General features: G+C 34.6%; 1 protein-coding gene and 1 long non-coding RNA gene across 6 annotated transcripts in view; one reads left to right on the forward strand and one right to left on the reverse strand.

The window, feature by feature from the left end:
- The window catches only part of LOC106998712 (uncharacterized), a 110,358-nt gene that overhangs the window by 4,499 nt on the left and 86,315 nt on the right, over positions 1-19,544 (forward strand). For all 5 annotated transcript variants that reach the window (XR_013418303.1, XR_013418304.1, XR_013418300.1 and 2 more), the window contains exons 2-3: positions 8,453-8,596; positions 10,116-10,172. This is a non-coding gene — a long non-coding RNA (uncharacterized LOC106998712). The remainder of the gene's footprint in view (positions 1-8,452; positions 8,597-10,115; positions 10,173-19,544) is intronic.
- RANBP3L (RAN binding protein 3 like) overlaps positions 2,655-19,544 on the reverse strand; it is a 50,795-nt gene continuing 33,905 nt past the window's right edge. Inside the window, exons 5-14 of the mRNA XM_015139869.3 lie at positions 19,072-19,143; positions 18,584-18,723; positions 15,541-15,644; positions 14,367-14,451; positions 11,012-11,114; positions 10,497-10,627; positions 9,034-9,154; positions 7,218-7,360; positions 4,948-5,134; positions 2,655-3,375 (exon numbers count right to left, since the gene is read on the reverse strand). Coding sequence (XP_014995355.3) covers positions 3,332-3,375; positions 4,948-5,134; positions 7,218-7,360; positions 9,034-9,154; positions 10,497-10,627; positions 11,012-11,114; positions 14,367-14,451; positions 15,541-15,644; positions 18,584-18,723; positions 19,072-19,143 — 1,130 coding nt within the window. The 3' untranslated portion in view covers positions 2,655-3,331. The remainder of the gene's footprint in view (positions 3,376-4,947; positions 5,135-7,217; positions 7,361-9,033; positions 9,155-10,496; positions 10,628-11,011; positions 11,115-14,366; positions 14,452-15,540; positions 15,645-18,583; positions 18,724-19,071; positions 19,144-19,544) is intronic.

Here is a 19,544-nt window from a genome sequence, read left to right on the forward strand (position 1 = left end):
TTCCCAACCCCTAGAATCCTTCCCACCCCCACTTCGTGTACATTCTGACTCTATGGAAGACATATATACCTCTTTTTATGACATTCAAATACTCTAAGACCTGTATAGCAGGGGTCCCCAACCCCCGAGCTATGGACCAGTACCAGTCTCTGGCCTGTTAGGAACCAAGCCACACAGCCGGAGGGGATAGGCGGGCAAGGGAGTGAAGCTTCATCTGTATTTACAGCTGTTTCCCATAATTTGCGTTACTGTCTGAGCTCTGCCTGCTGTCAGATCAGAGGCAGCATTTGATTTTCATAGGATGCAAACCCTACTGTGAACTGCGCAAGGCACCTAGGTTGCACGCTCCATATGAGACTCTAATACCTGATGATCTGAGATGGAACAGCTTCATCCCAAAACCACCCCCACCCTACCCACCCCCTAACCTCTGGAAAAACTGTCATCCATAAAACCAGTCCCTGGTGCCAAAAAGGTTGGTTACAACTGCTGTATAGGATGTATTCTGGCGAAAAAGGGTTCTTTGCTTTGGCAGTAATGGATGGAAAATAATATATTTTTAAGAGAACATTTTAATTGTCTATAATTAGGGTAAACAGTTGGGTAAAATCTTATTAAAAGAGAAGAAAGTTAAGGTTGTCTTAACAAAAGATATATAATGACATAAATAGTTAATTAAATTTTAATTAAAAACAGCTGTTTTGGAAATCCAAAATGTATACTTCGAAATGATCTACCTAAATAACTTATGAAAATGGATGTTATTGTACAACTGATGTTATTGTACAAATTCTCCTTATTAAAGGGGAAGAAAGGACATAGGAAAGCTGAAAAGAAGAAGGCTAGGTGAAGATACAGGACAAAGAAAAGTCATAAAATGTTTCTACTATTCCTCCAAAATTGTACTAAATATTTGTGTAAGAATTCTAAGAATAATGGAGTGTATAGAAAGCAGGTTGAAAGAGTTGTGAGCTAAATATCATGTTTCTGTTCTTCTTTTCCATTTCATAATCTGGGAATTTTCACTTCTTTCTTTGCTTTCCTGATATTCTAACCCTATATTTGGTTTTGTTGCACTGGAATTTCTATATAGATCAGAAATTAAGGTAGTTAATTTTTTCCATTGATATATGTGGAGAAATCTAAAGAAAATCATAGAATGAATTTAACTTAAAATGTTTCAAGCATTGAGAAGATACTGCTTTATCTCTACCTTAGTGTGGTGACAAGGATGAACATGTCAAAAGGATAATGATGACCAGGTGCAGTGGCTCACGCCTGTAATCCCAACACTTTGGGAGGCTGAGGCAACGTGGATCACTTGAGATCAGGAGTTCAAGACCAGCCTGGCCAACATGGTGAAACCCCGTCTCTACTAAAAATACAAAAATTAGCCGGGTGTGATGGCAGGCGCCTGTAACCCCAGCTACTCGGGAGGCTGAGTAAGGCACGAGAATCCCTTGAACCCGGGAGGCGAAGGTTGAAGTGAGCTGAGGTGGTGCCACTGCACTCCAACCTGGGTGACAGAGCGAGACTCTGTCTAAAAAACAAACAAACAAAATACATAAATAAAGTTATTTGTTCTCTTCTTCACTTTAGCAATTGATAGTGCAATCACAATGCTCCCACATCAGCTAAGATCTTACAATAAAAGAGAACCAGTGCTTTATTATCTTCTCCAAATATCTCTCTGTGTTATGTTTCTAATGAAAATTTTTTGCTGAGTATGTTCCACATCAGAGTCACTCTTGATTTTTAAAGTGTTTCTGTTGTCCATTTGTTTTGTCCTTTCTTTCGTACTATGTCTCTTTTTTCCCTTCTATCTTCATCTCTCTCACATTAACTTTATTTTTCCTCTTTATTTTCTGAGTCATTGACTCCTTTATTTAGAAGTAAAGGATATTATGTGCCATATTTCTTCTAGAATCACTGGAAGAATGAATGGGCCTCTCTCAGTAGTTACCTTACATTAAGTTACGCTTTCTCAGTTATAAGGAAGGACAAAATGAACAATTATACTAACTAAATCATAATCTAAAAGAGTTAATTTAACTTTCATATGCTAAACTTTCAGGCAGTAGCTGAGGTTTGACTTAATAAATACTTATATATTATATCTTTATTATTTTATAACAGGCATGGCGATACAGTAATATAACTTGAAAGTGTGTGTTCGCATATCCAAATGAATATTGTTCTTTGAAGTATCACTTAGTGAAATTATACCCTCATTCCAAATATGTTGTCATTGTTCAGAACATTTTCAGAAACATTTTGGAATTATGAATTCTTGTCCCCTAGTCAGAGAATTGTTTAGGGGTCACAATCAAAAGTCACTTTGAAGCCATGATGTGATAAAACTGAATTGAAAAATGAAGTAGGGCTATAAGTACTGAGACTAATTTTCTTGTATGATTCATGAGGTGTCTGTGAAACAAATCTCAAAGAAGAGGATCAAAACTCTATTGCAAAATTGTTGAAATTACTGTAGCCTACTATAATAATAGCATTTAAGAAAAAGATTCATTTGGCTATATATGATACATTTGTTTTTCTCTCTATACAGCCATACCTACTAAAGTATTAATGAAAATGTAATTACATAAATAAAACAAAGTAGAACAAGTTAACACATTTGGAATTCTTATACATGCTTTTTGATACATAGGTAATGTATTATATTTATTTATTCGTTTAACAACTATTGGATGCTGACCATGAGTCAAGCATTGACAAGATGCAACAGATACAAGTCCAAGAGCAGATGCTCTTTTTAAAGAAATTCATACCATGAATATATAAGCTTATCATATTTAGGAAATCCAACAGCTAAAATTAAAATATACATTTCCCAGAAGATAAATAGGATTTAGTGAAATGTTATGATGCAATTATACTGTTTTTCAAAGAAATGACTCTGGAAATTTAGTAAAATATTTGTTTTATGGTCAGTGTATGACTGAAAAAAATAAACATTTTGGTAGGTATTTATCAAATCTAGCAATTTATAATTCTGAGTATTATATCCATCAATGTGATGAAGCCTCCAAATTAGTTATAAAATCCTATTCTAAATAAACTTATTCAAAAATGATAAATTTTGAACTTCTGAAGTCCATTTATTTTTTTAAATTCTGTCAGTTTCTGCACAATAATCAAAATGTAAAATGTAAAACATAAAAATGTTAATTGTAACAAATTACATTTCTTAAACTTTTCTATAAAAACTCTTCAAGGAATGAATAGAATCTTCTCATTAGTTAGGGTGGTTTAGTATTTTCAGTAGGGTGAACCCTCTTTTTGTAGATGTCATGTTTATAGCAGGTAGTATTCATGAACAGGCAACCGACTGTCTGTGAGTCCACCTAGAAGGATCTGTGATATAAATTTAAAAGGTTTTATTATACAATATTTAGGGTAGATTTTTAATATTGAATGCAACTAAATATGAATATTAATGAATATACTCATTGGTGATGAAATAAAAGCTGCAGAATATACATTTTTACAAGTAACATTTCCCATTTAGATAATTTATAAGCAACAAAGTGCAAAAAATTAGACCTTTTATTGCTTCCATAACATTTTAGCATTTGTTTTTAATGCCTCCTGGAGAAGATACTAAGTGAAAAGGGGAAAAAATGGCAAGGGAAAGGGGGTTCATATGATTGACATTTGCTTTGCATTATTTTCATTGTTTTTTTATTAAGATAGTTACATAGCACCCCTTTCCTAAAATTCAGTATAACAGAATATAGACATCATAAGCACGTGTCATTAGTTTGTGAGACAATTTGCTATTTAATCCTTTTTTCAAATTGACATTGTTAATGTGTACCAACTAGTTCTCTGATAGACCCCATTTTATTGTTGGCAGTGTAAACATTAAAATAAAAGAATTTTTATTTATTTTATATGCTTTAGAGACTAATAAACCATTTGTTTAATAGATTTGCTTAAAGTAGCAAGAAAAATTATATTAGTTCTCTGAATCACTAGGTCAAGCAGGTTATAATACTGATCTGCATGTTTTGTGTATTTTTCGTTTTGATTATAGCTTTAATATTAAGCAAAGGAAGATATTTCATCCAGTTATGCACGTTCTTTGATAGATTCTTAAGTTATGTATGATTAAAGCAGCTTTAATATTTCAAAATGATTAAGAGTTGAAAAAAATGCTTGTTACCACACTATCATTGTAATTGTATTACTCAGTCCTCTGTAAAACAAGAATTCAGGACTAAGTGAAACTGTTAGTGAAAACACTTGGATGACTTTATTGGAATAATTACATCTATATAACAAAGTTGAGCTTACTATGTTTGACATTGTTTTTCTCCAAAGCATGAATATTACTTTTAAATCCATATATCAAGATAAGCACTAAAACCTAACAATCTGTTTATCACTGTTTCCACTTCAACCTTACTTTATTTGTGAATCTTGATACAATAAAAGAAATAGTACTTTTTCCCCTAGACAAAATAGGTCCTTGAAAATAGTATTTGTACAATCTAGTTATTCTTATAAGCAGTCAAATTCTAAAAAGAGAATAAACAGAATTTTCAGGGTATCAAGCCAAGTGTACCAGGTGGACTCACTATATGTATTTCTATTTCTTCCTATTATAGCCAATAATAAAATGAGAGTAAGTGAAGATAAATAAAAATGAAGGGTTAATTTCAGGGTAGCAATGTAGTAGTTTTTTATGCAGTTTATAAGCAAATGACATAGGCATCACCATGAGGCTGACTTGATAAAATGAAGACCACTTATAGAAGACAGTGATTTTCAAACCCACTCCTCAGATCCAAACAACTAAGGCTCTAGCCACCACCGACTTTAAACAGAGCAGTTCCACTTGTTAAAAAATCTACCTAATATATGAGGATCATGCTTAAGAATTCGTTTTTAAACCTCTGACCTAACAAAACAAAAGCTATTTACCTGATCCATTTTTAGTGACTTGAATGAAATCATCCTCATTCTCATCACAGCTTTCGCAGTTCGATTGTTGGACTGTTTCTGACAGGCTTTCAGCTTGATTGACATCTTTCTGCTTACTGAAGCTTTGAAGTGCAACAAGACGATGATGTATTGCTGCATACAAATATGCTGTATCTTTGGCACTGGCCTGCGTGAGGAACATTACATTGTTAAGAAAATCATTAATGTTAGCTACATTTTACAGATTTTTAATCTTTCACTACTAATAAGGAAGGAATTACATGGCATAAATCTACAAATTGGTACATAGGTGCTAACAACCCTAAAAATTAAGCAGTAAAAAGACAATCTTGAACTAAATTGCGTCCTAAAATGTATACTTTTATAAGCAATCCCAATGTATACATTTTAAATTGAGAGAGTGAAATTTTGTTATATAAAATTTCTATTTGAATTTAAATTAGTTAAGACCATCCCTCCTTCACTATTTTCACTGTAGAAAATTGTAGGCTTGCAGAGAAAAAAGACTTCCATTTCCTGTCCATCACTTTGCTTGGACATTCCTCCAAACTACATAGCTTTGTGGATATGCTGAGCTCATTAGAGCAGTCTATGGTATTGTACCGTAAATACATCAGAAGTTCTTGCTTTTCAATATTTTTCTATTTTAATGGTTGTTATTCATATGAAAATATAAAAATGGTAACAATAAAGTTGGTATAACTTTTACTGTTAAAATATTCTTTTTTTCAATTCCTTCAGTAAAACTGTGGGTTCATTATTAATTTCGTTTATATTAGCAAAATATAGGCAGCACAGGTACTAAATATAGCTTGTTTCCCTCTTCCCTTTATGATTGAGGAAATTATGGCTCAGAAGGGTAAAATGACTTGTCTGAGTTGCTAGTCAGCAAATTGGCTGAAAGTTGAAACCCAGGTTTTATCATTCACATTAGTGGGATTAATGGAATAAATTATGGTCCATAATAGAATAGAATTCTTTCACCTACTAAAACAATTTTTGAAGAATAAACTAATGTCATGAAGACACTCACTAACATCGATAAGTAAAATGTGTATTTCACAATCATATTAGCTTTTTAATCTCAGCAGCTTTTCTAAAGTATACTATTGTTACCATCATTTTGCAGATGAATAAAATCAGTTTAAAGAAGGCTAAGTAGCTTTCCCAAAGATTATACAGTGTGTACACTATGCTACATATATGTATGTGTGTATATACTTACACCCAGTTCCATGTATATACTAAAATATAAGACCAAAATGTTAATAGTGACCATCTCTGAGGATGGAATCTAGTCATGATTAACAGGCTCAGTCTCTGGCATGCTGCTTTACCCACCTAAAACCAAGGGGGAATCTGGCCCAGAAGACTGGCAAGAGTATTAATACCTTAAATGGTAAATGCGGTTTGTACATCATCTTACCTGAACGTTTTAATACTCAATATCACTTACACCTAACAGTACACTTACTGGTAACTAATAAATTTGGATTTTCATCACAGGCACCTGCAAGCTTTTTTTCCATATTACTACATGGAAACCAATTTATTTGTATTGTCACCTTCTGCCTGAACTTGGGTAATCAGTCTTCAGTTGGTCCATGGGGAAATCTAGTTTTTTTGGGGGGGAGGTTGTGGTTTTGTTTTGTTTTTTTAAGGCTTTATTCTTGCCAGCTCTCTTGGGTCTGGATCTTGTATTTGAGGTCAAGTATTCCTCTGCCAGAAACAGCTAAAGCTGTGCTCCCATCCTGTTACCTTGGAGATTTACTCATGTCCAGAATTGGAATTTGCTGTTGGACTGGTTGTTTTAACTTGCTAGCTCTGTATTTTTCCATTTCCCACTGGTTCTTTTCCAGTGACCTAAAGCCTTTTTTCAATCTCAGCTTGCAGGATAAGCATTAGGCTTCAAAGTCTGCTAACGTCTTCCTGGGAACCATTCCTGACAATAGTCACTTTGGCAACACAGTAAGATTGTTCACAAAATTTCAGTAGTAAAGTAAAGGGTAGAGATTTGATGGCATGTATCACACAAATGTCTTGGAATGAGTACCAATTGATTACATAGACTTTGGTGTTAATTTCTGAATTTCACATAAAATTTATGTCTTATACTACAAACAGACATAATGAATGGCTGTTTTTGCCAATGGTACATATTATTACAACAAATGAAAAAACAAATTAGTAATTGCAGACATCTATTAATGTAGTAGGATAATCCTCTCTCACTGAAATTTCTCACTTACCTGAATTAAAAATACTTTGATGCTATAGTCTTCTAAATCAGTAGCTGTTATTCGTACATTTTTGTGGTTTGCTCTTTGAATCTTCATTTGGGCCCAGAGTTTGCTATTGAGGATCAGCCTTAAACTGCCTTGATTGCGCATAACTAAAATAGGAAGTTGACTACATCAGGCCACAGAACAGTTGACACAGAGGAATTTACCATTTTCAAAAGCAAAATAAATCTTGTAGTTGTTTTTCAGACTGTAGATTCAATACTAACTTGTGATTTGACTAAATTATAACTTGGTTTTCAAATTGTACTTTCTTATGTTGGGAGAACTTTTTTATCTTAAGTGCTGAAATTACACTTTTCTACTGTAATATTTAAAAGTGGTTAAAATTTTAGAACTCTTTTTAAGAACTGATAGTCTGAAGAATATTCGTCTGCGAATTGTTTACAATGAAGAAAACCAAAACAAAAACCTTAAGTGTCCAAAAAAATGGAATTAGTTAAATAAATTATGGTGTAGTCATTCAAGAGAATATTATGAACCCATTAAGAATACTGCAAGAAGATATTTATTGATGTGGAAAAATCATGGTGTAATATGTAAAAGAAAAAAATAGGCTACAAAGCAAAATAAACACCATGAATCAGAACTTTTACAATCTATGTATACGTTTATATATACAGAAAACAAGGGTCAGAAAAATATATTCTGTTAACAGATGTTATCTTAGGGAGATAGGCCTTTAAGTGATTTTTAAAAAAATTTTTTCAATCCATGCTTTCCAGTTTTTACAATGAATGGATATTACCTGCATAATAAAAAGAAAGCTGCTTTGGGGGTTTGTTTTTTGTTTTTTATTTTTGTTTGGGGATTTTTTTTTTCCTTTGGCAGGCAGTAGAATCAAACCAGAGTAGTAAATAACTTGCAACTGCCTTGGTACTATTACTTGGTTGGGTGATTTAGAAATCTGCGTGCCTGTTACAGAACTGAAGACACTGTTTCTATCCTTTTAGTCTGAATTATATCTCTTACCCATTTCTTGAGCTTGATATCCAAAACTCAACGAATAACCTTATTCTTGGATCCAATGTCTACCTGTGGTCTCCTCCAAAGTCTTGACCTCTCAAAATTGACCAATAAATCCATTCATCCTGCCCAGATCTCTCCCTGTGCTGTCTTTCAGTTTGGACCTCTGAACAATGCCCATTGTGTCATTTTGAATGATAGCTCTCTTGTATTTTTAGGTTTGACTGGCTCCAACTTCTGAACATCACTGTGCCTGCAGGATTCAATAACTGCACACCTTGGAAACTAATCTCTTTCCTTAGAGACTAATCCTTCATCCTGACCCCCATCCCATGTCTGGGATGCCCAGGACAAATTATGGGGCAAGTATTTTCTTTTAGAAAAGCTTTTCACTTTACAAAATAATTTGCATCATATTATTTCAAATAATAATAACATTACTATTTAGGTGTGTGCTGGGCTCTGATATAGGTGCTTTACATGCTTTATCTCATTGAATTCTCTCAGTAAGTCATGAACTACAGTTATTCCCATTTTAAACTGATATAAGTACAGTAGAGAAAGAGATTAAAAAACTTGTCAAGGTCACTAGTTAGTCACTGCTGGAGCCAGAACTGGAGCCCATGCAGTCTAACAGGAGAGCCTACTTGAAATGGGAAGCTCCTATAGAAATATTTTCAGCAGTCTGATTGGTGTATTTTATAGCACATCTCCAGAAAATGATATGTGCCTATATTATTATAGGTACACATGAGAAATCCTGAGAAATCGTCGCTTGCTTTACAAAAGGATTCCTTACTTAGTCTTGACTGTAATGTTCCACAGTCACTGCTTGCTGTATCATTCAGTCTCAACGTTCCTCTGCCCCTTTCAATCCAGGACTGTGTTGTTTTGTTGAATATGAAAAGCTTGCAGTTGATCTAAATAACAATTTTTTAAATGTCAAATATATAGAAAATTTTTTCAAAGTAAGTTACTTCCTATGTTATGATACATTTATATGTGTCTGATCTTTTACCAAAATAATCTTCGTTAGTGATTTATAAACCAGCTTTTAACATATATTTAATGTTTAGAAACATATAACTTTTGGATAGTTCAAACATCAAAAAGTAAAAAGACATACAAAGTGAAAAGAGGCCCCAGCTTTTATTTCCCATCTACCAATTTACACCCCTGCAACAAGTAACCACTGGTGTAAATATTTTGTTTATCCTTCCAGAGATATTTGTACATATATACATGCCAATACATATAAATGTTCCCCCTCTTTTTTTCTGTCAGTGGTAGAATGCCATACCTACTTTCTGATTTTTTAAAACTATATATACATCAACTTTTATATTAATTATTTGAGCTATATAATGTTATTTGAAGGTAAAGGAATCATTGAACCATTTGCATGCTTCGAAATTTTCAAAGACGGCATGATAATGTGGAGAAGTATGATGTAATGCCACAGGTTACCCCACTACAATCATTACTACTGTGTACAAGAATCACCTAAACAGCCTGTTAAAAATACAGCATGTCAGAGCCTCACTCCTAACAATTACTTCAATAAGACTGGAATTAATCTAATCCAAGGGTTATGCTCTGAGACACAGTTAAAATAAAAGTGTCTGTAGATCATACAGGAAGTGGAGAGGAATGGAGAGAGTTTAGAGAAAAGCAGATAGAGAAAGGCAAAGGGAAATTTCTGCCTTGTTGGAAAAAGGTAAAGTTGTAGTAATTACATTTCATGTGCTTGTGCTGATGGTGATACTACTCAGCATTAAAATCCTGTGATACTGTAGTGTATATCTGTGAAATTCTTGAATTACATGAAATTCTAAACTTTTTTAAAGGAAGCTAAATTTATGAAATTCTAAACTTTTTTAGGAGGAAAACAAAATTCTTATTGGACTGAAATCAAGGTATCAACATTGTTAAACCTGTGTAAGTAGAATTATTTAATCACAATAATAGCACTAATTATAAAAGCAAATATTAAAGCAGGATACTTGGCTATTGTATTTCTAAGGGACTAATGTGAATAGTTGTAAAACTAACAACCCATTTTCCTGCAAAGTACACATACAAACATAAGAAGAAAATAAGTTACTGGTGTAATTTTTGAGAGCGTCCAACATTTTTATTTAAGTAACTTAGTCTCCATGAAAACTATACTTCTGTCTGTATTTTTAAAGATGTCTCTTCTCATGTTAACTTTATTCCAAGTATGTAAATGCTGCCAAAAAGAGTAAAACACGATATACAGACCTTTAACACATTATGTTCTGATTCCTCCCCTGTTACAACATCAATTTTCTCCAGCAAGCATTTTCGTGATGGTTGGGAAGAGAATGCAGCAGCTGATTCAGTTAGGGAAGTATTTTTAATAGAGTCTGTTCCTAAGAGAAAATGCGGGAAAAACACTGAAAAGTCCCCATTTTCTCTACTGTGAAAGTTCTTTATTGCCCCTATGACCACATATGTCTACTTGGCTTTTTCTAATAGTAAGTGAGATTCCAAAAATTCAAACTGCTTGAGTTCGTGTAAAATCTCCTTATCGATTCCCACATAGCATTAACTCAAAAAATTATTAAAGCTTGTATATCAGATAATCATATTTATATGCTTTAATCTTTACCAAAATATTTGAAACACTGAATTACTGTTTTTAAAATCTTATATTAAATATTAATTTTACTTATATTAAATATTAATGTTAATAAATAACAAAAAACAAGACAAACTAGGTGAATCTAATGTTTTACAAATGAAAGAATTCTTACTTGAAGTTAATAAGTTGACAGGAAATTTCGGAGTGGATTTGAATGGTTTTTCCTTGGTGTATGAATCATTTTCAAGTTGAGGCTGGATGAGTTTTTGAGTACTCTGAGTGGGGAAAAAGATGCATTATTAATTTTATTTAATAAAAGTTTTAATTTTATCCCTATATGTTTGCAGTAAGACACTTTCATTTTTCTGTTTCAACACAGCAAATAAGCCCAGCTGGTCTGTTTTTTATTTTGGACTTTCTGTGTGCTGAATAGAGAATTCATCTCCATTGTTAGAAAGCCTGAGTTCTAATCCTCAGAAAATATAATCTAGTTACCACCAGCCTACTTCAGGTGGGATCTAGTCCCAGAGGCAATGGGAAAGGTCTAAAGGTACAAAAGAAGGTAACAGATGTTCCACACTCTGACTAGACTAAACTGATGCCCAGGAGGTACAAAAAAAAGAAAGAAAATGTGCCTTTGAACACAGGAGTTAAAAGTATAATTCAATTTAATATTACTTTTAATTAATTTACCTTTAGAAATTTAAAGTGACAGCTCTGTATATAGTAACAGAAACATATACCAAAGTATTTCAGTGTCCCCAGAAATTTACTCTTGCTATCCACTTTATGGAAGAAAACAAAAAAGTTATCCAGAGACCCCCACAAGATGTCTCAGAGAACATCTTTGTAGAAAGAATCCTAACTTTTCCTCCCAGACAATTTTTGCCAACAGTCGCTTTTAAGGCTACTTGGGGCTCTGTATGTCTGTTGTAATCAAGGCCTGCACAAAAAAGACTAATTGACATGACATTTGCGATAATGTGTAGCCCTCTGCAAAACACAGAGAATTAGAACAATGATACTTAAGAATTTATGCTTATATTTTTTCCCTTATGAACTGAAAATTATTTCACATTAACTAGACATCAAGATATTCCCTTAAAATTGGTAGAGATGGGTATAATTATTTCCATTTTAAGAAAATAGAAACTGAGGCACAGAAAGTTTAAATGACTCACTTTAAAAACACATAGTTAGCCAATAAGCCAAGAGTGCATCCTGGCCCCCAAATCGCAAGGCCAAAAATTTACAGGATTAGAGGACAAACACAAATTATCTCTATAATTCCTGTTATCCTTAAGATATTACCAACTTAAAGAGATAGAGAGTTCAGGTTCCTTTATAAACCAAATTTAAAATGCCCATAGGAAATGTGCACAAGTGCCTTCTCAAACCAAACCTGTAGTCCTGACTATAGTTTATTTGTATAGGTATCTCTCTGTCTGCTCTTATTAGATGATAAGCACCTTTAGGGCACAGTGTCTCCTTTAGCTTGCATAACCACTTACTCAGGTGGTTTTCAAACCTGCCTGTACATTAGAATCGCTTGACAGCTGGCCTCACCCACAGGCATTCTGAGCTAATTGGTCTGATGAGACCAAAGGTAAGAAATCCTTAAAAGGATGATTCTAACAGGCAGCCAAATTTGAGATCAATGCTTTATATACCATCAGAACTCAGTACATGTTTGGTAAATTGAGTGGAATGTAAAGTTGATCCTGTGAGGTTTGAAAAGCGTTGTCTGACATTTTACAGATGCTGTGGCTAATCTGGTGTCAAACTTAGAAATAAATGATATGGAATAAATGTGCCTAAATATACTGCCTGTAAATTCACCATGGAGGCTAGTCCGTTTTGGTTCACATCCAAAGGCATAGGTCACAGGTCTAGGATTGGTGAGTTGACCTTCATTTTGGGAATGACAGAAGGGTTCCTAAAATAAACTAAGCCTTTAAAATAACTAATATATGAAAGCCCTAAAAATTTTGGAATGAGTTTGGGCGTGGTGGCTCACGCCTATAATTCCAGCACTTTGGGAGGCTGAGGCGGGTGGATCGCTTGAGCTCAGGAATTCAAGGCCAGCCTGGGCAACATGGTGAAACCTCATCTCTACCAAAAATACAAAAAGTTAGCCAGGTGTGGTGGTGCGTGCCTGTGGTCCCAGCTACTCGGTAGGCTGAGGTGGGGGGATCCCTTGAGCCAGGGAGACAGAGGTTGCAGTGAGCCAAGATCATGCCCCTGCATGATCTGCATGTCAGCCTGGGTGACAGAGCAAGACCCCATCTAAAAAAAAAAAAAAAAAAAAGAATTGGAATGAACTGGCTTAACGAGTTGGTTCTTTTATTAATCTAAATCCGTACATGAGTTTTAAAATCTCTGCAGCTTCTTTGGGATTCTTCATGTAACTGGTATTCCTGAGACAAGCTAGGCATGTTCAAGCTATCTCAGCCACTTTCCTGACTTGAGTGAAAGCTGGAAAAGGTATGAAGATGTGATTGACCAGATAAAACCATAGGCATGGTTTCCCGCAGCTTTCACTTTTCTGTACAATTTTCCACTGTAGATTACACTGTCTTAGAGATCAGAGTTCTGTGGGGACCAGAGAAGCAGTTACCTCATTGCAAGAGGATGCTGAGCATTAAATAAGGATGATGGTAATAACAGTGAGGGGTTTTCACTAGGCAAGTAGATTCTCCTAGGCAAGTAAAGCACTATGAATTTTCTCTGAAAGCTAGGGAAAGAAAAGTTATAATAATGCTTTTTGATGTAAGAGCTTGAAAGTAGGGTTGTGGTTAACTAATAAGAACAAACTGGTCGCCGGGCGTGGTGGCTCACGCCTATAATCCCAGCACTTTGGGAGGCTGAGGCGAGCAGATCACGAGGTCAGGAGATTGAGACCATCCTGGCTAAGATGGTGAAACCCCATCTCTACTAAAAATACAAAAAATATGTATATAATATATATATTAGCCGGGTGTGGTGGCACACATCTGTATTCCCAATTACTCGGAAGGCCGAGGCAGGAGAATCGCTTGAACCCAGGAGGCGGAGGTTGCAGTTAGCAGAGATCGTACCACTGCACGTCAGCCTGGGTGACACAGTGAGACCCTGTCTCAAAAAAAAAAAAAAAAAAAAAATTGGCAAATAATTTTAAATGCATCTTGTTGTAAAATGATGCAAACTATTAAAATATCATTACCAATTGAGCTTATCTAACGATTGCAGATAATTCTGGGATTTCCTTGGGTACTTTTGGCTTAACACAAGTCAAAGAACTATTTAATATTTCACATCAGTAATAATGTTATAATTATACAGTTCCCTTCCTCTGTGGGTTTCTATTATTTTAACAACTAGGACATGCTTCCCAGGAGAATCTTTCCAGTTAAAGAAAGAAAATGTGCCGTTGAACTCAGGAGTTAAAAAGTATTATTCAATTTAATATTACTTTTAATTAATTTACCTTTAGAAATTTAAAGTGACAGCTCTGTATATAGTAATAGAAACATATACCAAAATCTTACCAAAACTCTTTCTACCATGTTTTCTCCAAAAACAAAATTGGAACTGCAGTTTTTAAAAGAACATTTATCTTCATTTGGTTGACATCTAAGAAAAAGAAATAAGCATTTACTATTTTAAATACATGGATAAAGCCATTTTAAACCTTGAAATAATCAGATAATTTAATAGATTTATGTAAATCAAATTTACTGCTCATTTTTGTTAGTTTGAATTTAATGAGAAATGAAAGAAAAATTCAAATAGTGGCATCCAGAGGTGATTGTCAAGATAGTTTCCAGCTATTACAGCACTGACAGAGACCAGTCCTGACTGCCTCATGGCCATCACTGCACTGGATGTGTGGTCAGCCAGGAGGGCTGCCCAACCCTTTTTGCTTTTCCAACACACCCTGTCTAATACCTAATTTGCACTCTTCCCTTCCCCAAGTGGCTGATGCCTTTAGCAACCAGAGATCTCCAGGGCAAAAGCAAAACCCTATCTGTTATAATTGAGTGTGCATTGGCTTAAATTTTTTTGCCTCCCAGAAACTTTTTTTTTAATGTTAAAAGTGTTTTTCCTGATGAGAAACTTGAAGACAGGAAGCCCTCTCTTTGTAGACAGATGTGCTCAGGGTTTGTCATTGCATCCCCAATGTGCACAGAAGGCACCTGCTACCGCACCTGGACAGAGCCCAGTCATGTGAGTCAGTTTATATCCACAGCTAGTTTTAATCACTCAGATCAAACATTTATTCATCACTAGTAATACTAATACATACTAATAAATATGGCAGATTTATACTGCTTTCCTTGTTGTTTATATAACCCATGCCAATAAAAAATGAATAATGCCAAAATAAAAGAAAAAAACGCCAGAGAGAGAGGAAGAGAGCCTAATCTACTAACCAGATAATTTATGCCCAACCAAATAAAAGTTTAGCCATACATTTTCAAAAAGTTCTCACCCAAGTCAATGAAACAATGAAGACAATCCAGTATTAATATGATAATATTTAAGTATCAGAAATTTTTAAAAAACATTTTAAACTTGTGTTCCTATAAAATCTCTTTTCAAATGGGAATCTTGGCAGTTTATCCATACAAGGTCAGAAAATTATTTTCCATGATTGGTTATAATAATAAAAGAATGCAAGAATGAAAAGACAACCCTTCTGTTTTCTCATTATTAACTTACCCTACTGATGTTGCACCTAAAAAGTGCTGGTTAGTAGACAGCTGGACTGAAATTCTGGCACTTGATAAATTTTCACTTGACAAATAGGAATTTCCCTCAGAAATCTGAAAGTAAAGAAATACATCAAAAAGTTTATAAAGACTACCTTACTATAGGACCATCAGACAAGGAAACAATAGTTATAGTTAAACATATTGAAAACTTACTATGTTTAAGTACTGCCCTAAGCATTTTATGTACTATCTCATTTACTCCTTACAACTCTATACACTTTGTACTTCTATTATCCACATTTTACAGGTGAGTAAACTGACACAAAGAACTTAAATAACTTGTCCAGGTCACGTACATACAATGGAGATCTGTCTAATACCAGAATATCATAATATTCAGAAATCCCACTATGTTTTGTTATTTTTGCCATTTTAGTCAAATTGGGTTAATTCTCATTTCTGGATTAGTAAAGCTCACTTTCAGGACTATGTAATCCTTGGTAACACCCAAAAATGTCACCATCCTAGTCACCCAGTGTAAGAGAAAACCCCACTCATCTCTTTATCTTGAAATTTTCAACTGGTAACTTACTCAGTTACTTTGCCTTATGTACATATGTGTATGCACAATACCTGAATTAATATATAAATGTAAGAGTGAGGAAATTTAGAATTGGAAGGAACCCTATAAATTATCTGGTCTAGTATTTACAATGTATTGTGGACACCTTCCTTCCTCGACCAGGGATTTGCAAAGATGTTTCAGGTCGTTCATATCTTTTAAAGCCAGATAGGATACGTTTCCACTTAAATTTTTATTTCAATCAATAAAATTAATTTTGAATACTTTTTCTTTTTTAACAAGAATTTGAGAACTGACAAATGTGTATCAAGAGAGTATGTGCCATGGTTAGCAAAGATCAAAGTACATGCTCATGACCTAGTCACTCAGATGATGTAGCTCTCAGTCGAAATGGTAGCTTTCACTCCTATGTTGGTTAAAATAGTTATTTAGGCATATATTGTTTAATCTATACATATTAAGTAACCATTGATTAATGATAGGATGAAAATAATTTATCTGATTTTGATATACAAGTTAATAAGAAATATAAAGATAATGGTTCTACAAAATCCACCTAGAGAGTTTTCACCAAATCTTAAATTACATTCATTTGGTCAAAATTCTTACATAGGATCTTATATACAGTGTGTCTCTGGATCTTCAAAGATCACTAAGTGGAAAATTTAATGATGGGCATTAAATTTTCTGTTTAATGATGGGCATATACAGTAAGGATTTTCAATAACTGGAAATAAGGTTTATTTACTAGACCTTATAATTTTCTCAAAAATAAATATAAACAATAGCTTGAGATTTTCTCTTATGCTTGGATCATTTAGGAAAAAAAAAATGGAAGAAATATATTAATAAATTTTATTTTAAAAATATGCAATGCAGTGTTTACAAAAATCCTGCCAAGAAAGAAATATTGATGTACTTTTGATGTCATAGCGTATAATTAAAATCTTGCTGTGTATTTATAGTGCATGCCATTTTAAAATCAAATGCAATATAACTTTTTAGAAATTAGTCAACACATTATACTTCCTATTACATAATTTAAAACAAGTTAAACACCATGCATCACTCTTTTTTTTCTTTTCTTTTTTGAGACAGTCTGGCTCTGTCACCCAAACTGGTACCATCTCGGTTCACTGCAACCTCTGCCTCCCGGGCTCAAGCTAGGACTACAAGCACATGCCACCATGCCCAGCTAATTTTTATATTTCTTGTAAAGACAGTGCTTTACTATGTTGCCCAGCCTTGTCTGGAACATTTTAGCTCAAGAGACCCACTCATCTCGGCCTCCCGAAGTGCTAGGATTAAAAGCATGAGCCACCATGCCCGGCCATATGACTTCTTAAATAAAAGTGAGGAATTATGTAACTTGGTGATAATTATTACATTATATTTAAATGAAAACAGTAATATACTTATCTAAAATTGAAGACATATTTTACTTAAAAATTATATAGCATGCATAAATGATGAAATGATTTTTTAAGTTCATAATGGATCTCTCCAAATCATATCTTACAAAGTAAAGGGTTTAGAAATATAAAAATATTGGTAAATGCTGACCAAGTTCAAGTCCCTTACTTTGCTGATAAAAAAAGATGTTGAATGGGTGCTTTGTTTAGATAAACAAAGATAGTGGCAGAGGCAAGATTAGTACCAAGCTGGTATTTTTTTACACTTGAATGTTTCTGTCCTTATGTTCACTAAGGGAAAACAAAACAAAGCGAAACTATGTGACCAATCCTCAGTAGTTCAGCTGGAAACAAATGGCTAAGATGGAATAACTGTCAAATTCCAACCTGCCTATCTTGAGTCCTATTCCTCCTGTGTCTGCTTCTGCTGGAAGACAGGGGTAGCATTACAGCAATTGAATATATCCCCAAACCTGTATCTGCATGGCTTGTGTAAGTTACTATCTCTTTAGAAAGGCCTACAAAGAGTGATTCAGACACTACATAGTAGGAAGTTAGAATTCTTATCTGTCTCTGGAGGCTTCCCAGACCCTTCCAATTACACTGTATAGGGAGTTCTCTGCTCCTGTTATACTGGAATATGGCTCTGAAGTGAGCCCCTGGTATGACCTAAACTGGCAAAGATACACTATGATGTTGACCAGTTGACGATGTAGAGAAAATCCATGTCTCTTTTTTGACTACTGACTATGGCCCCTGGCTACCTCATTGCTGTCCCCATTCTCACATAGGGTCATTGCTGTGGCACAAGACCCCCAGATTTCTACTGCCCAGTACTCAGCTTTATAACTTTAGAGAGACCATAGATTTGTGAGACTACAACTCTCCAATGTAAGAGTACAACTTTAAAAAGGTTACCAAGGGCCTTATGCTATCTAGCCCAGCAACAAAACAAAGCTCAGGCAACTCCTATTTCTGGATATGGAGGCCTCAAACAACCTACAAAAGGAAGGATGAAGGGTTGAGGTCAGTCCTGTTATCCTGGGCTTTCTCACCTTATTATTTGTTTTTTCTTTAATCTTGCAGGATTCCAGTGCCTTGTGTCCAAATGTTTTTCTTACTTTTGCACAACTTTGAGCTTGAGGTAGCTGCAAAATAGCAGGTCTAATAACATGCTTAGAATGTTTCACAGGACCTTAAAAGAATAGAATTAAAAGATAAATATATTTTTAGTGCAATATTCCTTTACTCCCTATTTTTAACTAATATAATTCTTATTTTCTAAAGTCATGTTTAAATGAGGGACTAGTGTTAATTAATCAAAGTCAAAATAAGCATTGAGTTCCCCAGCACTCACACCTTGCCTAGCTTTTGCCCAATAACTATTCATTTTGATCGTGAAATCTGGCTTACTTGCATTATTTCTTCATGTTCTGTCACTCTGACCTAACTCCATGCCCCCAACACACGCACATATAGGGAGATGAAAATACAGGTGGTAAAATATACAATTTCTGAGGTTCTTGAAATAGAAGCTACATACCTTGTTCAGCACTCTTTATATCAACATTACTTTGCACAAGAGTCGATATCATAAAAATATTGTTTTTCCTCACTGTAAGAAAAAATATTAAAAAATTTTTAAATACAGAAGAGTGTCAGATTCTACACTATTTGGGGCTTAACAACCCCGTTCCGAACTCACCAGCAGATGTCGCAATTGGCACTAACAGAGTACTAGGTAGTGCTCTCTGGAGCACTGGCTCTGCTAAAAATGGGATTGCCGGCCAGACCCGGTGGCTCACACCTGTAATCCTAGCGCTTTGGGAGGCCAAGGCGGGTGGATCACCTGAGGTCAGGAGTTTGAGACCAGCCTGGCCAACATGGCAAAACCCAGTCTCTACTAAAAATACAAAAAAAATTAGCCAGGCATGGTGGCAAGTGCCTGTAATCCCAGCTACTCGTGAGGCTGAGGAAAGAGAATCACTGGAAACCAGAAGGTGGAGGTTGCAGTGA

The sequence above is a fragment of the Macaca mulatta genome, chromosome 6 (genome assembly GCF_049350105.2).
Source record: "Macaca mulatta isolate MMU2019108-1 chromosome 6, T2T-MMU8v2.0, whole genome shotgun sequence".
In the NCBI taxonomy this organism is placed as follows: domain Eukaryota; kingdom Metazoa; phylum Chordata; class Mammalia; order Primates; family Cercopithecidae; genus Macaca; species Macaca mulatta.